Below are 19,227 nucleotides of genomic sequence, written 5' to 3'. Positions count from 1 at the left end.
TGCTTTCATTCATTTGACATGTAGGCTTCTCTCGTTGTGATTACTTACCTTAAACCGGAACTAAGTCTCCTACCGACCAATCCCCGTCAGTGTTTACTGGCTGGGTATTATTTGTAGTAGAAAACATGTTGTTTTCAAATATCTTTATTAGGGTTGAGATAAATGACACTTCCTCGCTTCAGTGAGTCAGAGGTCTGTGTGCAGCTGGGCTTGTTTCAACTGTTATCCTGCTTCAGACCACTAAACTGAACATTGGGAACCAAAATATGGAGTTAACCTACAGCATAAAATGAATCCTGAAACCTAAATCTTCTACTATTATTACTTTATGGTAGTTAAACCTCGCAAATGTGTTGACATTTGCAAATTCTTGGGATTCATAACGTGGGTGTCACTGATGCACCATTAGATTTTCTTTTCTCAGTGAAATGACAGACAGTATAATGTATTTACACCACTAAGTGTAAGTCTTTTCTCCCCCAGATAGGTGCTGGATCGTTTAGATGCACACTTTGATAATGCAATTTGGAATGATTCAAACTATGTCCTCATTTTAGCACTATCGACATATTCCAATCTTATCCTGTATACTGGGTATTTTTGTTTTTAATTTGGGAAACCACAAGTCTCTGATATGCAGTTTTTTGAGGGTGGTGTGTAAGTAAAATCCTTTACTTAAACTGCAGCTAAATACACACATTACTTGCTCTTTAAAGAATCAGTATACCAATTTGTTGTTTACGCTTATCTGTGAACTCTGGCCATGCAAATAGTTGGGTTTTTCTATCTGTTAATCGTCTGCAGTTACTGCATTACAGTGGAAACCAACTGGCTTTGTGTTTGGGCCATAAATTGCTAAAAAGCATCAGAGATTTAATTTAAAATACTTTTCCTTTGTATTTGTTTAATTAACATGGGTCCTCTTGTTTATCTGTGATCTCATTAAAAAAACCTGATGATGACCTCTTAATGCAGGCTATATGCACATTCATTTTAACCACATGAGACCTAGATGGATAAATACCTTTGTCATGATGAGAAAATTGGATTGCAGAAACCACGTGGCATTCCCATACACCAACACAGAACAAACACATCAGCATAAAAGCATACTATACATCAAGACCCTTTCATTGGACCTTACAGGATGATTTGTCCGAACTAGCTGGCAAACATATGTGTTTCCCATGTTTAAAAATTAAAATGGTAAATGGACTGCTACTTGTATAGTGCCTTTCCACTCACTTTGAGCACTCAAAGCACTTTCTGCTACAAGCCTCATTCACCCATTCAAATGCATCCAAACCCTGTTTTTATCTATACCTAAACACTTTATGCACTCTTAACATTCACACACACCCTGATGGATGCATTGGGAACAACTTGGGGTTCAGTATATTTCAAAATATGGACTGGGGATTGATCCAACAACCTTGTTATTGGTACCCTCTACATCTGTTGCTACAAATGCTCTATTAAGTGCCGTGAGGAATAAATTACAGTTTGGCTTGTGTTTGTAAGCACGGGGGGTAATAGCGCCACCCAGATGGTTTCACTTTAAAAGAGGAGGCAGATGGATGCCTCTCATCACCCACAACAGTATTTGCGTTACATCTAACACCATAACTATAAATACGTTTCTAACTCTGTAATGCAATTCACTTCATGCTGTTACTGTCTTACAGATTTTTAGTGTTCCTCAGAGGGATTTCCAAACCAACAAAAGATTAAGAAAGTCAGAACACTTTCAGTAAAAGCATGTGGAGCATTTTAGAGCCCGCATTGAAAGATACAAGTTTCCTTGAAAAGGTCTTTACATGTGGTCAAGAATAACCCCAAGGTACTGATATTCAGTCACAGACTGGATCAGCTGTTTGGTGATAGTGGGCTGGGATGATTGTTGCCCCCTGAAATCTTTGCTGTGTTGAGAACAAGGTCTGACCTCACAGCATTTAATGAAACGGTCCGGATCTGGTCCATGCTGTTCCTTTCCATCATGTAAGAGATTCACTGAAGTGGTAGTAGTGTTTGTGCACCGAATAAACAACATAAGAGAGAAAACACAATCCTGAGGGGAGCCTGTGGAAGTTGTCAGTTTGTCTGAAAGTAAAGTTCCTACTTTGGTGTAACTACCAAGGAAATCCTTGATCTCGAAAGCTAAACAAGACGGAAGTGAAAATTCTGTTTCCCTTTTTATCTGTTAAAATACTCAGTAAAACTGTTAAAGTAGAGGTGGGAATCACCACACACCCCACAATACAATATCATCACAATACTTGACTCATAATACAATATATTGGGATTTCTTTTTAAAACATTTTGTGCTCTGTCAAGCTAAGTGTGTCCAGTGTTGCATGGTTTTCTTGGTTGCACTGATTTCATGTATGTTTGCTCAGCTAACCTTCCTGCAGGATGATGGTGCATGAGATTAACCCTCTCGTTTGTAGTATTCCCAGAGTATTTTATTTAAATAATACTGAGATTTGGCGTCTCTATATCAATAGGATACCTCCATGCTATATATCACAATCCAGTTTTTAAGTGATGATGTGATGAATCCTGCTTCTGGGTCCAAACTACCCTGGGTTTAATAAGGTTGTTGTGTTTTAAACATGTTTTAATGTTTTGTATCTTGTTGTATTTAATCTCAACAAGCCCCTAAAAACAGTCAGTGATCACTGTCGGCTCCTCTCGGTTTTTATTAACACTGTTACTTTTTAAAGCTCAGTTTTTAAAACCTTATGATGTAACTCCAGCCCATGCAGCAGTATATTAATGACTAACCTCGTATTGTGGATGGATTATCTCAGTTGTTCTCCTGACTGAAGTTTAGTCCGTTTATAAGATCTGGACTTGGAAACGGCTAATGACGTCAGACTTAAAGACCAATTTTCATCAATTAAAGATCAATTTTTTAACCCAACTCGTAGTTAAAAGGCGGGGAAATGGCCACAAATACAAGTAGCGTGTGCAATACATAAAATAGTTCAATAAATCACCCTCATTCGGTGTTGGTAGGCAAATTTCAGTGGTCTCTTTGATGCCATGTTTATGATCCCATGTACAAGACCAGTGATGCAAGGTCTGGTCTAAAGTCTTTGGGACCTGAAGGTCTTGGAGATTTAGGAACAGGAACAATTATGGATACTTTCCAAATTAAAATATTTAGTATCACAAGACTGAGATGATCTAAAAATCTTCAGATTCGACCATGCAGGTCAAGCGAAGCCTATCCCCTATCCTTATGTGGGACATTGGTTGTCATAGTAATGCATCTCTGGGCTTTCTTGTTGACAAAGTGCCTTCTGTGTTTTAACTGTACTTGTACTTGTCTGCCATAATCAGTCTTTTAATGTCTTTAACGGTCCCTTCCGGCTGTATCATTGTAGCTCCTGAAAGCATTTTTGTCTTATAAGGTCTTTGAACTTGTTTGACACCCAAGGGTTGTTATTCGCATCATTGAATCTTTTTGGTTGGGACCACAGAGTCCACACAGAAATGAATATAATCAGTCACATGTGTAGTGTGATCATTAATGTCAGCACTCTCAAAGACCTCCCATACAGTGCAGTCAAAGCAGCCCGGCCACACATTGTCATGTCAGTGTAGGGTCTTCTGTCTCAGTAGCCTCTCGCAGACAGGATAAACCACACTACGATCAGACGCCCCTAGAAGAGGAATCGGTGTCGACATCTTTGACAGTTCCACAGCACCAGAATCTTCTATTTCCTGGTGGGACAGTCGACCTATTGATGGCATGAGTGAAGCTTACTTTATTGGTACACTAATGCGAAATTGTAATGGGACATCATTTAAATTCTTAAATGTGCACCAATCTTTCCAGTTTAGACGGGAGTTTGAAACTCTCTGACCTTACTGGTTTACTTGTTTACTGAGTAAACACCGACTCACTTTACAGGTTATAATCAGTGCTGATCTCAGGCTAGATAATAAATGTTTTAACTAAGCAGTTTTGAATACTTTGAATACTCCACAAACCGTATATGTGTGTCTGTATATGTGTGTATATGTACTATAATTGTGAAAAGCAAACAACAAACATGCACTTTGACCTGATGCACTGTTTTCGGGGTTGGCTACTGTGGACTAAGTGAAAACTGTCGCTTTATCTCTGGGCCGTAACCTGAGATTCAGCGCTCATCAGCAGCTGTGATCCATGACATAAATTCAGGGGAGTTTGAGGTCCATGAATCCACCTTACATGCATTTGCATCCCACTCGGTACACATGGGCAACACTGGTACTCGGGAGTTTAAATTAGCAGCAGTCCAGAAACTGGTCCAGTAGTGCATGACAAGAAAACTTTGAAGGGAAAATTGAATTTAATTAAGTCATTTTAGATTGATATGGTACGTAGATTCGAGGAACTTTTCGGTCACACTTTTTTATGTGTGTGACCAAAAGGTTCTTTGCGTGTAGCGAATAAGAGATAATCCACTTCAGATGACTGGAAATACTGAGTTTGGTTTATGTGTGGGAGCTGTCTCCGTATGCAGTACACATGATACCAATTCGCTTGCTGTGAAATAACTTATTTGCACTACCCTCTCATGCATAAATGTCACATTACATAAACTTCTTGGGCAATCAGAAGACCTTTTGGGACCATTTGTCCCGTCCCACTTATTTGAACATTTGCATTCTCCCCTGTACGTGTCTGGGTTTAGTTTTCAGTGCTGCAGTTCATATATGAAAAAAGCTTACGTTTATTTTTAAATGCATGAGAGTGGGGACTTGTTGGAAGCCTCTTGCATAAAGTTGGCATCAGTTAACTAGTCTATAAACTGGCATTCAAGTGTGTTTTCTTATCAGGGCTACAGAAGTATCTGCTTTAGTTTGGTCAGTCCACTCTCTAAAACAGGGGTGGCAACTCCAGGCCTCGAGGGCCGCTGTCCTGCAGGTTTTAGATCAATCAAATGATGAGTTCATCACCAGACCTCTGGAGAACTTCAACACATGTTGTGGAGGTCATTTAGCCATTTGAATCAGCTGTGTTGGATCAAATACCCATCTAAAACCTGCAGGGCGCCGGCCATCGAGGCCTGGAGTTACCCACGCCTGATCTAAAATAATGTCTGCATGCTCATGAATAACAGAAGGCTTGTGACCACCTAGTCACCCAGATTACAAGCCACGTGTCACCATCAGACTTGTATGGTCGTTTTATAGCATGCGGTCAACTTTGCAGTGCTCTTCTGTTCGAGCGTTGTCTGAGAGGACTCTGATGTTTGAGCTGTTTTGAATAATTTTGCTGTTTTATTTTTGTTTTCCATGTTTCCTGTTGAGAAATATACATTATAAAATGAATAAGGAGAGGGTTAAAAGTCCCCTGGAGAACAATCCTTTGTTTGTTTTTGAAGTCGTTAATCTTTTGGGAAATCCCATGACTTAGATTTGTCCTCGCTATGGCTGCAGGAAGGAGGTGGGCCGGCCATTCAAGGGAAGGGTTAGACTGTAGGATGTGTCCAGAGGGGCCGATGGCGCGATATGGCAGCCTCGCTTCTGTCAGTCTGCCCCCGGGCAGCTGTGGCTACAACTGTAGCTGCCTCCACCAGTGTGTGAATGAATAGTGGAATTGTAAAGCGCTTTACAATTCACTAACAAAGTCCTTGACTTCAAAAACTTGAAACAATCCAGTCTTTACGTGTTGCTGGATTGATTTAAAAAGTAACCGATGACTGACATAATGTTACAATGAAGATGAGTAATGCCTCCATTGCTTACGCTGCCTCTGTGCATGAGAAAGGACGGCTGTTTTAAGCTGTTTTATATGTGGGATAGATTTGACCAATCACATGAGCCTAATTAAGCTGGTTACAAAACTCTGTTATCAATAATCGTCACTATTTCGCCATGTCTCTCTCTCTCTATTTCCTCCTGGCAAACAGAGACGGTTGCGTCATCTTCGGAGCATCGCAGCCAGAAACATTGTGAACAGGAATGGCTCTCCACTGCTGGACACGTACTTCACCCTCCACCTTTGTTTAGGAGACCGCATTTCTAGAGGTCGGTGTTAACGTCCTCTCACACACTACTGATCATGTTTATCTTGTACAATTTCTTTATCAAGAGGCTTTTAAATAAAGTTAAATGGGCAGTGCGCATTATGTTTATATTTATTTTGTATTTGCAGCAAGTTGTAGTTTACTATCTCAGGCAAATGCATTTGAAAGTGGCAGTAACACTGCACCGTTCCTCTGATTCGTATGTGATAGATTTGTGTAACTGGTGTCCAGCTGAGCTTTAGCAAAACATGTTCAGGGTTTAGTTCCTCCTGTTTATTGTGCATTAATCAACATTCTTTCATGTTTCTTAGATTTTTACAAGAGTGAAGTCATACGAGACTCACTGGTGAGTAAACGAACCCTCAAACGCTTCCTCTCCGCGTCCTGGGATAGGTCCAGTATGTTGTCATTTCCTGTAGCCTGCTGTTGGAGAATGTCCTCATTACGAGCAGTGAAGCGGTGCTTTTCTGAATGCTAAGCTTGGCATCTATCTGTTCCCTTCTTGCCAGTCACACATGTAGCCAGCTCTTGTTTAACATGATTTGCTGAATAAAATATCAGGCGTGTGTCGGCATGAATAAAATTCGATCCGCGTTTCTCTCAAACAGCTTTTTCTTTTGGCCTGCGCGCATCATTAAGCTGTGCAAATGACCGTGCTGTGTCGTGTTACCACGTCGTTGTTTTTTGTTTAAATTTCCACTTTTATTTGTGATGCAGACACAGCTACGCACAAAACTACAGACGTAGCCAAGGGATGTTAAGCAATTACTGTTTGGGCTCGCTGCCGAGCCATGAGCTGACCTAAGCTGGTTTCCAGGCGTACTCGTCAGTACCTTCAGCAGACAGACAGCGTAATGCACTTCAGGAGTCATGACTCCTGTCATCTCCCAGCACAACTTCTCAACCTCCTGTTTTATTTAACATCTGTGCTGACGTTCTCGGCTATTCCATCTCCTTCCTGTCATCGCTCATATAAGGAACTGTTTCCTGTTGCTCTTCCTGTTTTCATTCCCCTCTGCTTCTAATGCTAGTTCTTATCTTCACCTGTGGATTGTACTTCTGCTTTTGGCCTCCCTCTCCTGCCTGTCCATGAAAGTTACCCAGGGAAAAGAGATTTTTCTGTATAATGAAGGGAAATGGTGCACAGTTAATGATGTAAATGACTCCAGCTCTGTGCCGCTGAGCCAGCGGTCATGCTGTCGTTCTGAACGTTCAGGGTCAGACTACAAACAGAAACCGGGATCAGACGTTCAGGTTAATGCAGAACAGGATGATTCAGTTACTTTGCAGTGGTTAAGGATCACTGTATGGATTTAACAGAGGTAACAGAAATTTTGCTCTCAGATTTTTATTTCAAACTCTTGAACCTATCCTCCCATTAAAAAAAAAAAAAGTCAGAAAGTAGAAACGATTTAAGATGCGACTGCTGTTCCTTTTGAAATGTGTGTGTTTGTGGATCTTTGCTAGAATCCAACTTGGCGGAGCCTGGACTTTGGCATGCTCCCAGACCTTCTGGACACCTCAGTGTCTTGCTTTGTGGTGAGAATCTGGGGAGGGCAGAAGGAGCAGTACCAGCTCCTCATCGAATGGAAGGTTAATTTGGACGGCCTCAGATACACGGGGCAGCAGGTCAGCAAACACACCCAAGAGCAACAAAGTAACAACACAATATAAACTTTTTCCTGAGGATTTCTGGGTGGCTTTTGAAAAAGTGACTTGTTATTGCAAAACTCTAATAGTACAGTTTTGATCTTTACAAAAGATTTGTTGGATATGATCTGACACATGTGTTAAATGCTGAATAGCTGAATGTGTAATTAAATCCTTCTAAGAGCGCGATGCGTGCATTTCCGTTCTGTCCATGCGGTTTACATTACTTCAGGACATATCAGTAGTTATGAGCAGGGCTGTTGCTGCGCTCTTAGCAAGTTTATATGTAAAATGATCAGTTCGACTCGGCTGCACGGTTCTGTGTATGAAATATTTTTCATCTGCTTGGAATTTATACAAGTGGATGAATCTAGTTTAAATGCTGAGGTGATGCTCACTGCTGTGAACATTTAACTCTGGATCTGCTTTTGAGTTTTAATTTCTAAATATTTGAACATGAAAACGAAGTAGTTCACTAACTGGAAATCTTTCTGTCACATTAAAAGGACCTGCAGTGCTTAACAAACTGATTGTTGGTGTGAGGTTTATGGCACAGTTTTAACAGTTTTAGTATTTACCAAAATAATTTTTTTGTAATGTTTCTGTCATTTAAATTGGAATTTATGTGCAAACTCTTTAATCAAAATGATATTTCTAATGCTAAAATATAGTTACTATTGTTATAAAATAATTTTCAAATTTACTGTTTAAGAAAAGTAAAGTACATTTAGTAATTTTTTTATTAAGATGCAGAGTTACAGTGATTTATTTCCAGTCCAGTGTGATTGGGTGTAACAGTAAATGAATTCAGTTTATTTGCTTAATAAATAACAACATGATTTTAGTTTAAACTAGTTTTGTTTCTAAAATATGTTCAATATTTTTCTCTGTGGTCTAATAAGTTTAAGTACTGCATGCACATTATTAAATGTGAATAATTGCAGTAGAACATACAAACTGTGGTTAGAAATACAAGTCCCCAAACATTAAACTTTCTAAATTACTTTCAGTCATATAGAATAATTTTATTGGTGCCTATTTTACTGTAATGTCATCTAGTCGCTAACATTCAACACTGTTACAGGTAAAATGATTATTGTGACTCTGTTCACTCTTTTATTCGGTTACACCAAATGTTCTTTCACTCCGAGTTCAATCATCTAAAAATGCACCGAGCGTATATACGTTACATTACATGATTGTAAATAACTTCCATCAGTGTAACAAATGCTTAGTGCTTTATATGTTGACAGTAATCAAAGAAAATTGCAATTCTCTTCCTCATCGTCTTCAGTACAATTCTCTTTTCCCGTGCTTGCCATATATATGTCAGTGGTAGGGAAACAACCAGTGATTACGTATCAGGCTGCTCATTAGTGTAATGCGGCACATGCTGCATTGATTCAGTAGTAATATGAAATGTCTGCATGTGAAAATATGAGTTAGAGCCTCAGATTCTAGCTGTCTGTTTGGCTCTTTGTGTGAAGAGTTTGGCCCGTTCAAAGCTTTCATCAAAATAGTAAATGCAGTTCAAATGCTGATGAAGAACTCAATGTTATTCCAATTTATTCAAATCCAGACTGCATTGGGAGTTGGTAAACAGATAGCACAGACTCATGCACATCCAGATGCAGCTGTCCTTTGTTCTGAGGCTCTGTCCCCGTACAATCAGCCTTTTCTGCCCTGCTTTGTCCACAGATTCGATCCAGAAATCCAAATGAGATCATATTTGGATTGAACGATGGCTATTATGCAGCTGACTTTGATCAGAAGGTATGTCCTTTCGTCTGTTTTCTAAAGCTTCTTGCATGACAGTAGAATACCAAGTTCAAATCTCGTTTCGACGTTGTTTGGCTACTGCGCTGAATCTCAGACATGTGGCTGTTTCAGGATCAGTCGGAGCGTAAGAAAAACAGCCTGCTCCAGGTTGACCAGAGTTCAGTCAGGAACTCGTACAGCGTTTTTTCTTTGCTCAGGTAAGATTCAAGCTGTGCAGCATTTTCGCATCTCATGTTCGTTTTATGGAGCTGGCTTTAAATCAAATGTAGTGAATCACTTTTTATGGGGAGCATCTTCTCCTGACAAATAGATCCATTCAGTTTTATTTATACAGCACTGAATCACAACAGCAGTCGCCTCAAGGCGCTTTATATTGTAAGGTTGACCCTACAATAATACATACAGAGAAAACCCCAACAATCACATGACCCCCTATGAGCAGCACTTTGGCGACAGTGGGATAGAAAAACCTCTTTTAACAGGAAGAAACCTCCAGCAGAACCAGGCTCAGGGAGGGGCGGAGCCTTCTTCTTCTTCTTCTTCTTCTTCTTCTTCTTCTTCTTCTTCTTCTTCTTCTTCTTCTTCTTCTTCTTCTTCTTCTTCTTCTTCTTCTTCTTCTTCTTCTTCTTATTATTATTATTATTATTATTATTATTATTATTATTATTATTATTATTATTATTATTATTATTATTATTATTATTATTACTTTTATTAAATAGGTCTTTCTTGCTTTTATCATAAATATTTTCAATACATTTTCTGTTGTTTTACTTGCCTTTTGTGGGTTTTACTTGGGTATTTGCTGTCCAGCAGATGGTGCCAGAGGAACAGTTTTATTTTAGAGTCGTTGTGAGGGAAGCTCTGCAACTTGGTGGTAACTCATACATCCCAGAGTGAACACTGTTGGTCTCAGACAAAATAAAACTATTGAATTACAGATTTTAATCACCTTTTCATTAGGTCGGTGGCAGTCTTGTGGTGAGTGGGGTACGGTGAGGATATGGAGTGTAAAAAGGAAAATGCATTTTTACGCCACAGGAGGGAGACAAAAATTTGCTGAGTAAGTTGCTAGTTGGTGGGAGAAACCCTGGTACAGTCATTAGGAACTTGAGACATAAGGGCCGGCTGCATCTGTTGACAAACAGGCTTGTTGTTCTGCATGTATATTTAAATGTGGTAGAACGTAAACAGCACTTACAGAATCACCAGGGCTTCCCCGAGGGGAAACCCTCTGTTTACCGATCGTGTAATTACCCCCAGTTTTGTCTAAATAAATATATATTTGGAAAGTTTCAAGTTAGATGTTTCCAAAATAAGATAACGGTCCTGTCATTAGGTGCATTATAAAGGCTTGCACTAAGATTTTCCCCCTTTAAGAATTAAATAAGGGGCCATAAATGCGTCACAGGCCTTTGCAGTGTCAAGTAAATGGAGTTATGCCAAAGCTGTCTGAACTTTAACAGTCTAGAAGTGGTCATGGTTTATGGTTATATGAGTGGAGACCATCGCCTCTCCAGCAGCTTGAAGGAGGAAAAGCCCAGTTTGAATCATAACTTTTATGACCTCTGCTCTGGCTTCTTCTGTTATCGTAGCCTTCCTCTCCATCCTCTTCTTTATCCACACCACATGGGATCTGTGGGGTTTACCACACTTAGGTTTGTTTATTTGTTTAAGGAACCCCATTAGCTTCTACAACAGTGGTTGCTAGTCTTCCTGTGGCCCAAACCATCAAATACCATCGAATAAAATGTTACACAATGAATTGGATGCAAAATATCCACATAATTCAGCTCTTACATCCACAATAAGGTTTTACAATTCTGAAAATATAAGCATGTAAATATTAAAAAATATAAAAAACACTCAAACAAAATACACAATTTCCATTACAAGTGACATTACACTCTTACAATATTTACAAATAAATTAAAAACTGCCTAAATGGGCTTTTAGGTGATTTTTAAAATTATGAATAGAAGTCAATTCTCTGATTGCATAAGGCAACTTATTCCACTGAAAAGATGCTTTAAATATAACAGTTTTTCAAAAGGTTACTCTTAACTCGAGGAGTTACTCAATTGTGGTTAGTTGAGAATCGTGTAGCATGATTATGTATTTCATCTGGATGCTGCAACTGAGCATAAAAAAAGTGTGGTGTGTTTACCAGTGTTGCTTTCTTTAAAAATACAAGTAAGCCATAGTATAATTTAGCTTGTACAGAAAGCCAAGAAAGTTTATCGTGCATTTTATCAATACTTGTATAATATGAACACCTTAACACTAATCCGGCTGCCCTATTTTGGACTAACTGAAGTTCAGATCTGTCTTATTAGCTGCTGACCAAATGATTGAGCAAAGTAATTTAGTCTGGGTGACCTTTTCTAATACCGATCCAGCTATGGAAAGATTTAGCTGTGGGCTGTTGACTAAGCGTCCTCTACTTCCTATTAACATGGATTTGAATTTAAACACGTTTAAAATCATGTTGTTTTTACTTATCCAGTCAAACACGTTCAGCAAATCTAGTTGTGATACGCTGGTCAATTCAGAGTAGCTACTGGCTGAATCAAACATGGTGGAATCATCAGCATACATTACAATAGGGCTGCTCGATTATGGCAAAAATGATAATCACGATTATTTGACGATATTTATTTAACAATAACGATGTGTTGAATACTGACTTTAAAGATTGTCAAAAATAGTGTGTAAATACTGATAACAGTGCAAATGTTTGCAATATAAGAAATAAATGAAAAACAAACATCTATGTTTAGTGAACTTTGCAGTGTTGCTCTGTGGTGCAGCTACGACACTGTAGCAAAGTTTACACACTGTGTCTACTTGATCCACGTCTGACTCATGAACCCATAATGTTTCCACACCACTGAAGTTTTTTTTTACCTCTTTTCAACCAACAGCAGTCACTCTCCTCTCCAAATAACTTCTGCTTAGCTTTCCGAGCTTCCCTCGGTCCTCTTAATCAGCGGTCCCCAACCCCTGGACCTCGGACCGGTACCGGTCCGCGAGTCGTTTGGTACCGGGCCGCGAGAGTTGAGGCTCAGGTGTGAAATGTATAGTTTTCAGGGTTTTTATCGGTTTTCAGCGTTATTTTGTTATCGTTTTTATCGTTTACTCGGTTTTCCTGGGTCTTTTCACGTGTGTTATGAATAAATTTTCTTTTTTTCGGTACCGGTACTAGTTTTATTTTGTTGTATTTATCCGCGACACCTTAAAGGCCGGTCCATGAAAATACTGTCGGGCATAAACCGGTCCGTGGCGCAAAAAAGGTTGGAGACCGCTGCTCTTAATTGTTGTGACGCGTGTTCGAAATGCAGAGAGGTGCGCTCGATTTGCCACACGGAGCAGCGCGAGAGTAAAGCACGAGGGAGGGGCTAATAATCGGCTCAGTCATTTTTAATGATCGTTGAAAGCCCAGATCATAATCGAGATTAAAATTCGATTAATTGAGCAGCCCTACATTACAAGAGGAGATTTATCCAGGACGTACGGCAGATCATTGGTGAAGACTGAATAGAGAAGTGGACCGAGGCAGCTGCCTTGGGGTAGAGCACAGTTTATTTCACAGCCCTCTGAAAAATAACCATTAAAATAAACCTTTTTCCTTCTTCCAGACAAATAACTTTCCATCCAGCACAAAGCAGCTGGTGAAAATCCATAACATTGTAGTTTATCTATCTAAAGATCATGATTTATCAAATCAAATGCAGCACTAAAATCCAAAAATACCACCCCGACCAAATTCCCATCATCTAGATATTTATACCAGTTATCTGTCATGTGACTGAGAGCCGAGCTGGTGGAATAAGCAGGTTTGTAAGCATGTTGAAGCTGAGTGAGTAGCTGATTTTCTGTTAGGTAATGTTGAATTTGTTCATAGACGATCCTCTCCATAATTTTACTTAGAACGGGAGCAGACTAATAGGTCTGCTGTTGACACCATTAAAAACGTCATTCTTGTTTTTAGGAATGGGAATTATTTTCGATTCTTTCCACTGCAATGGAAATAAGCTGCACGCCAAAGATCTATTACATATGGGACATATAGGAAGGGACACAAACTTGGCTGCAACTTTGAGCAGTTTGCTGTCTGTTATCAGAGCCGTAGGATGTATCGACAGGAAGTGATATCAATAAGCGCTCTACCATCTCTGCATTCACTGCCTCAAACTTAAATTGGCATCGCTTATTATTCATGATAACATCCTGTATAAGACGCTGTGATAAGGTGGGATCGCCTCTGCTCATGTTAGATTTTACATTTGTTATTTTATTGCTGTAGTAATTCATAATTGTCCTTAGCTTTACTTATAAACGTTCCACCCGTGTAGATGTGAGACCCCACCGGAGCAAGATCTCTACCCATTATCTTATCTAAAACTTTCCTTACTGGCCTCCTTGAACTTAAGTTGATAATATTCTTTCTTCTTGCGCCTTTTCAATTTAGTTACTTGATTTCTTAACTCGCGATATCTTGCCCACTCTTGTGGGTTGATCGCCTCTATTTCCTCACACTGCTCTGTCTGCAGCTTCCACCTCTGTCAGCTTTTTTGGCTTGGTGCACTCACATGCACATGATTTATTATTATTATTATTATTATGTACTATAACATGACTCATCAGACATGGTGCACTATTGTAGCCCCCACCCCCAATGGCATATAAGCATGTATGTTTCTGGAGCTGTTTGATGATGAAGTGAGATGAAGGGTGGTGTTCACCTGTGCTCATCTAACTCATGGGGAATACATATATGTAAATGTATATAAATAAAAATGTCTTCAAACAGCAGTTTGTCCACTGCAAACACCCACAGTGTCGAGATCTCGCCCAGCTCTCTCCGGCTCTCCTTTCTGGCCCGGCTCAGTGTGTCTTTGTTAATGCTGTGTTTTAATGGAAATGGATGAGGCCGGCTTCACAGAGAGCTGCTGATCTTGATAAATGGCGGTAATTTGTCAGCAGATTCATAGCGTGCTTTTTCGGCCTGGCTCCAGCACCCTTCGCTTGTGTGAGTAGCAAACACAACACATCTCATATGGTGAGATGAAGAGGGAGCAAACAGATCATCAATCAGCAAACTCCTGTCTCTGTCAGTGAGGCTGTGATAGAGGGCAGGCCACATCCTACAAAGAGCAAGGCCCCTGTGTGGGTAGAAAAAAAACGTGACAGCTGTTCAACAAAGCCCCCCCTTTATGTAGAGACTATTAATAAAGGTTCAGACATTCTTTGACCCCCCCCGAGTATGCTTCTCTGTCCTGGCAGAGCTTGTAAGTGGAATAATTATTTGGTAGGACAGCTTGTAGCTTGGTTTTCATTTTGATATCACCAATTCATGATTCTAATTGTTTTGCAGTTTAAACTTGTGTCACACTGAAGTAGTGTGAAGTGAGAGTGTGCACGTCGTGGTTCTGCTCTCTGAAACCAGTTTAGAGTCATGCACTTGTAAACCCTGCTGGGCCTTATGATGAGGTGACACATGGTAAATATTAGGGGTGGGGAAAAATGGATACTGTGTAGCATGGTGATACTTTGTTTGCTAATAATGTATCGATACAGGGACAGCAGAAATGGATACTTTGTTACAAAAAGGTTTTTGTGCTCTGACTTCAGAGCATGTTGATCCTTTTTCTAAGCAAGAATCCTGACATTCCTTCACTGTCCAAATGTGTTTAACTTGTTTTTGGCAGCAATAAACATGACAGTTTACTTATTTTAATTTAAGACATGTTTTATTTTAATTAAGTTTAAAACTTTTTTATTTAATGTAAAATTATATTTTGTTTTAATTTACTTTCAAATTCTTCAGTTGCTGAAGGGGCTGCATAGTTTTCATAAACTGCATAGTTCAGAATAGCTATAATTGTACCAGATGGTTGATTCAGTTAAGTTGGACTAGACTGTAATACAAACCGTTCAGTTTGTCAACAATCAAACTGAAATGAGAGAAAGACTGAGTGTGAGACTTTGATATTAGAGAAAATGAATATTGATAAAGTTTACCTTTATGTACAGAATCTGAATATCGCAAAATATTTAAAAAAAATTGCAATAATATCGTATCGTGGGATGTATGGTGATTCCCACCTCTAGTAAACATGGTTCCTGGAGCAGAACTTGTCACAGGTTAGCATAATGTCTCAAACACCCAAAGCCTAAAAGGGAGGCTTCTCTTCTTCTGCAGTGGTCAGAGCCGCATGTCGTCTCCTGACTTCCTGACGTATGCTCGTACGTGGACTACATGTACGTACGGTGTGTGTCAACGGAAGCCGTGCACAGTGTTGCTGAACTCAATGGGGGGGAGGGGCTTCGTGCCTTCAGAGACTGTTGAGGTGCTAATGCTTTCCTGCAGGCAGCCCCTGAGGTCAGAAAGCCAGCTGATGGTTGTTTCATTCCTCTGGAGCAACACGACCAATCGTTATTTCAGATATGCTGCGTGCGTGTCAGTTATTTACCTCGCTGCCTGTCCTCCAAAACACATCTTTCAGCCTGAGATTGCTTCCTCCAGAGATCCATGTTTCCAGTTCGTTTGCTGTTCCTGACGCTGCCCGTTACTCGTCCGATTTTCTCTCACCGTCTGCAGCGTTACAGCCCCTCTGGTGTGCGCCGAGCATTGCAGGCTTTTGTTATCTCAGCTTGTTGACGTAAGGATTACTCCTTCCACATGTACAGTACTAAGCTGTAGTCTCTCTTTCTGTTTTCTGGCTTCTTAAACAAAAGAGTGCAAGCTTTGACTTACAGCGTTTGGACGTTTTAAAAAAGAAAAAGGCTAATTACACCAGCCTAAGTGAGCATAACTAATAATTTGACACTTTTAGAGTAAGACCAGCGTAAGGAGCCTACACTTGTGACTCATCATGGGGAGAGTTGTCTAAATGCTTGACCCCTTTTTGACCCTTTCAAGACTAAACATATCTTTCCTCGAGATCTCTCTGGCTTCCCTGCATCTTTGTTGTAGCTCGTGTAAACATGGCTTATAGCAACAGATCCCCACAAAAACAGCAGCCCCGGAGCAGGAGAAGCACATACACGGGCTCGCCAAAGAAACTTCTCAGCAGTAATCTTATCTTTCAGTCCATGTGGACGGAGACAATGGAGAGGTGATGTGAATAGCAAGTAGTTAAATGTGTTGACATTCTTTCGCTGTGAGATATAGGCAGCAGCGAGAAGAGTTGTTTGCTGTGATTTTCCTACGTTGTGGGATCTTACCCTCCATTTGTTGTTTTCAATGGGTTAATTGGCCGGGGCTGTTCACCCTGTGCTGGTTGCTAGAAATGAATACAGCACAGTCGTTAATCTGTGGGCTCGTTTCCTTTGATCCAGGATTGTTTGACAAATGCATTGGGTACACTTACATGGGATAAACAGGTGGAAGTCTGGGCAGGCCACACAGTGAGTACTCCTTTACAGTCAGTGTAAAGCAGAAAGAAATGTGTTTGTCACGCCACAGAAACGTGTTATCAGCCACCCAGCCAAACACCCAAATATTTTTAAAAATGACAAAGTGTGAGGAAAAAATAGGTGATTTAAAAAAATGTAAATTGTGAGAAGCCTGTTGGCACGCCTGCTGAGAGGGTGCTGACTGACAGCTCTCACATAATCGACTGGATTCCCCCTGCGGGAGACTTTGAGGAGTTGCCCTCGGCGTAGATTTAATTGAACCACACAGGAAAGGAAACAAATCACAACATACATTTAGTCACTTTACATCTGTTTCTCCTTCTCGTGCCAGACTCCACTGTGGTCTCGTGTACCCAAAGGAAAGGAAGCCTCTAGAGTCTGAGGTGTTGCTCTTGGGTTTTTTGCACGGTGTGACCCTTTGTTGGCACATCCACTCCTGGGAAGACATTGTGTTAACATACACTCCCACACTCAAACTGCCAAAACCTCTGCTTTTATGGGAGTAGGCACACTTAATTATCAATTAACCGAGTGGATTTGATTAGCAGCACCAGCGGGAGCAGTAAGGACGTACTACATTTTTCACAAACTGCTTCTGCGTAGTTTTTGTTAAATAAACAATGACATGTTGTAAAGTAATGTTGTTGTATTTGTAATTTTAAGACCTATTTGTGCTCGGGTCATTTTGTTTTAGTGTTTCCTGATGAACGAAACCTGAAAGAATCAAGAGCAGCTCTACTATGTTTCTATTCTATTTCTACTATATTTCAAACGGTGCAACGAGCCAAAAGACTTTCTAAAGACTCCAGGGATCATGACAGGACGTGGGAATTTAATTACTCGGGAAATGCACTTAGGCCAGACGAATAAAGATATCATTTTACTCCAAAGAAGCTTTAATGAACAGAAATATACACAGAGTGTAAAAGTGAAACCACTGCCCTGCTGATTTAATTTTGACCCAATTTTCATTTATATTTTTCTTCTAAGAGATGCACTCGCACTAAAAGATTAAAGAAGACCGATTTCAGAATCAGCATACTTTATTAATCCCTAAGGACATTATGTGGGTTACAGTTGCTCCAGTACAGTAACAGACTAGACCAGGGGTCCCCAATCCATCCACACATCCACACACTGGTGATGGCAGCTACATTGTAGCCACAGCCGCCCTGGGGCGCACTGACAGAGGCGAGGCTGCCGGACACTGGCGCCACCGGGCCCTCTGACCACCACCAGTAGGTAACGGGTGAAGTGTCTTGCCCAAGGACACAACGACCGAGACTGTCCGAGCCGGGGCTCGAACCGGCAACCTTCCGATTACAAGCCGAACTCCCAACTCTTGAGCCACGATCGCTCCACTACTACTTGATATTGTAAGAAACTGAAAGATCGCCTGCACATACAAATGATAGAAAACATTCGGCTAACTGCAGCCACTGCAGAGTGATGTCCTCTTTTCGAGTCGCCTGCCTGAGAAACAGAGCAGCACAAGGCCACCCTTGAAGTTCAGCTCTCACGTTCTTTCAGATGAGAAACATGTTCCCAGGTGCCTTCTTGTTTGTAAGCCAGATGACACATCTGTATTTACTGATTCGTTCTCAGTCCTCATTTACAAAAGTGCAAATTCAGGACTACATCATGGCTGCAAATGTTTATTTCAATATAATCAGCAAAGGTAAATGAACAGAAAACAAAAGCTGCGTTGCACGGAGGCAGCCCCCCCCTTCCAGTTTCCTTCTTGTTATCAAAAAATACTTAGCATTTATTGAATTTATTCTGTAAACCTTTACCCAGAGTTTCCAACAGTGCCTTCTTTTTTATCAAAAAAATCTAGGTGCTAGTTTCATGCAACACCTCATCGTATCTAGAATCCAAGGAGCAGATGTTGTTGTTTGTCCGATGTTTATCATTATGAAGGGTTGAGCGCAGAGCCTCAGTCATAACTTCCTGCGTGTCCACAGCAGAGTTGTCAGGCATGAAAACAATGACCACATGAGCTGGTGTTTGCTGGACAGTTACTCGGATCTTAAAGAGACCCACTGAGAGCGTACAGTATGAACCCCCCTGCCTCCCCTCTGCTGCAGTGATTGCTGTGCTTTAGACCGAGGCTCGGGGAGAGATAACGGAGCAGACATGCGTGAAAAGGAGAGAGGAGATAACAGCTCTCACCTGAGGGAACGCACTGCAATCACCTAAACAGATGAAGCTTTCAAAACAGATTCATCCTGATCTTTCAAAAGACTATCAACAACTCTTATCACTGTCACCTCAGACAGATTTAAAAAATATAAGTGTGTGTGGTTCCCCTGCAGGACAACTACTTACAGCTCTATCTACATCATGATAT

General features: G+C 40.5%; 1 protein-coding gene across 1 annotated transcript in view; it reads left to right on the top strand.

Moving 5' to 3' along the window:
* The window catches only part of uvrag (UV radiation resistance associated gene), a 114,041-nt gene that overhangs the window by 860 nt on the left and 93,954 nt on the right, over window positions 1-19,227 (top strand). The window contains exons 2-6 of the mRNA XM_085174871.1: window positions 5,910-6,027; window positions 6,338-6,372; window positions 7,494-7,655; window positions 9,375-9,449; window positions 9,567-9,652. Coding sequence (XP_085030997.1) covers window positions 5,910-6,027; window positions 6,338-6,372; window positions 7,494-7,655; window positions 9,375-9,449; window positions 9,567-9,652 — 476 coding nt within the window. The remainder of the gene's footprint in view (window positions 1-5,909; window positions 6,028-6,337; window positions 6,373-7,493; window positions 7,656-9,374; window positions 9,450-9,566; window positions 9,653-19,227) is intronic.

This window comes from Neolamprologus multifasciatus, chromosome 10, assembly GCF_963576455.1.
Source record: "Neolamprologus multifasciatus chromosome 10, fNeoMul1.2, whole genome shotgun sequence".
Taxonomy (NCBI): Eukaryota; Metazoa; Chordata; class Actinopteri; order Cichliformes; family Cichlidae; genus Neolamprologus; species Neolamprologus multifasciatus.
The sequence above is the reverse complement of the archived record's forward strand: the minus strand, read 5'-3'. Positions and strand labels throughout refer to the sequence as shown.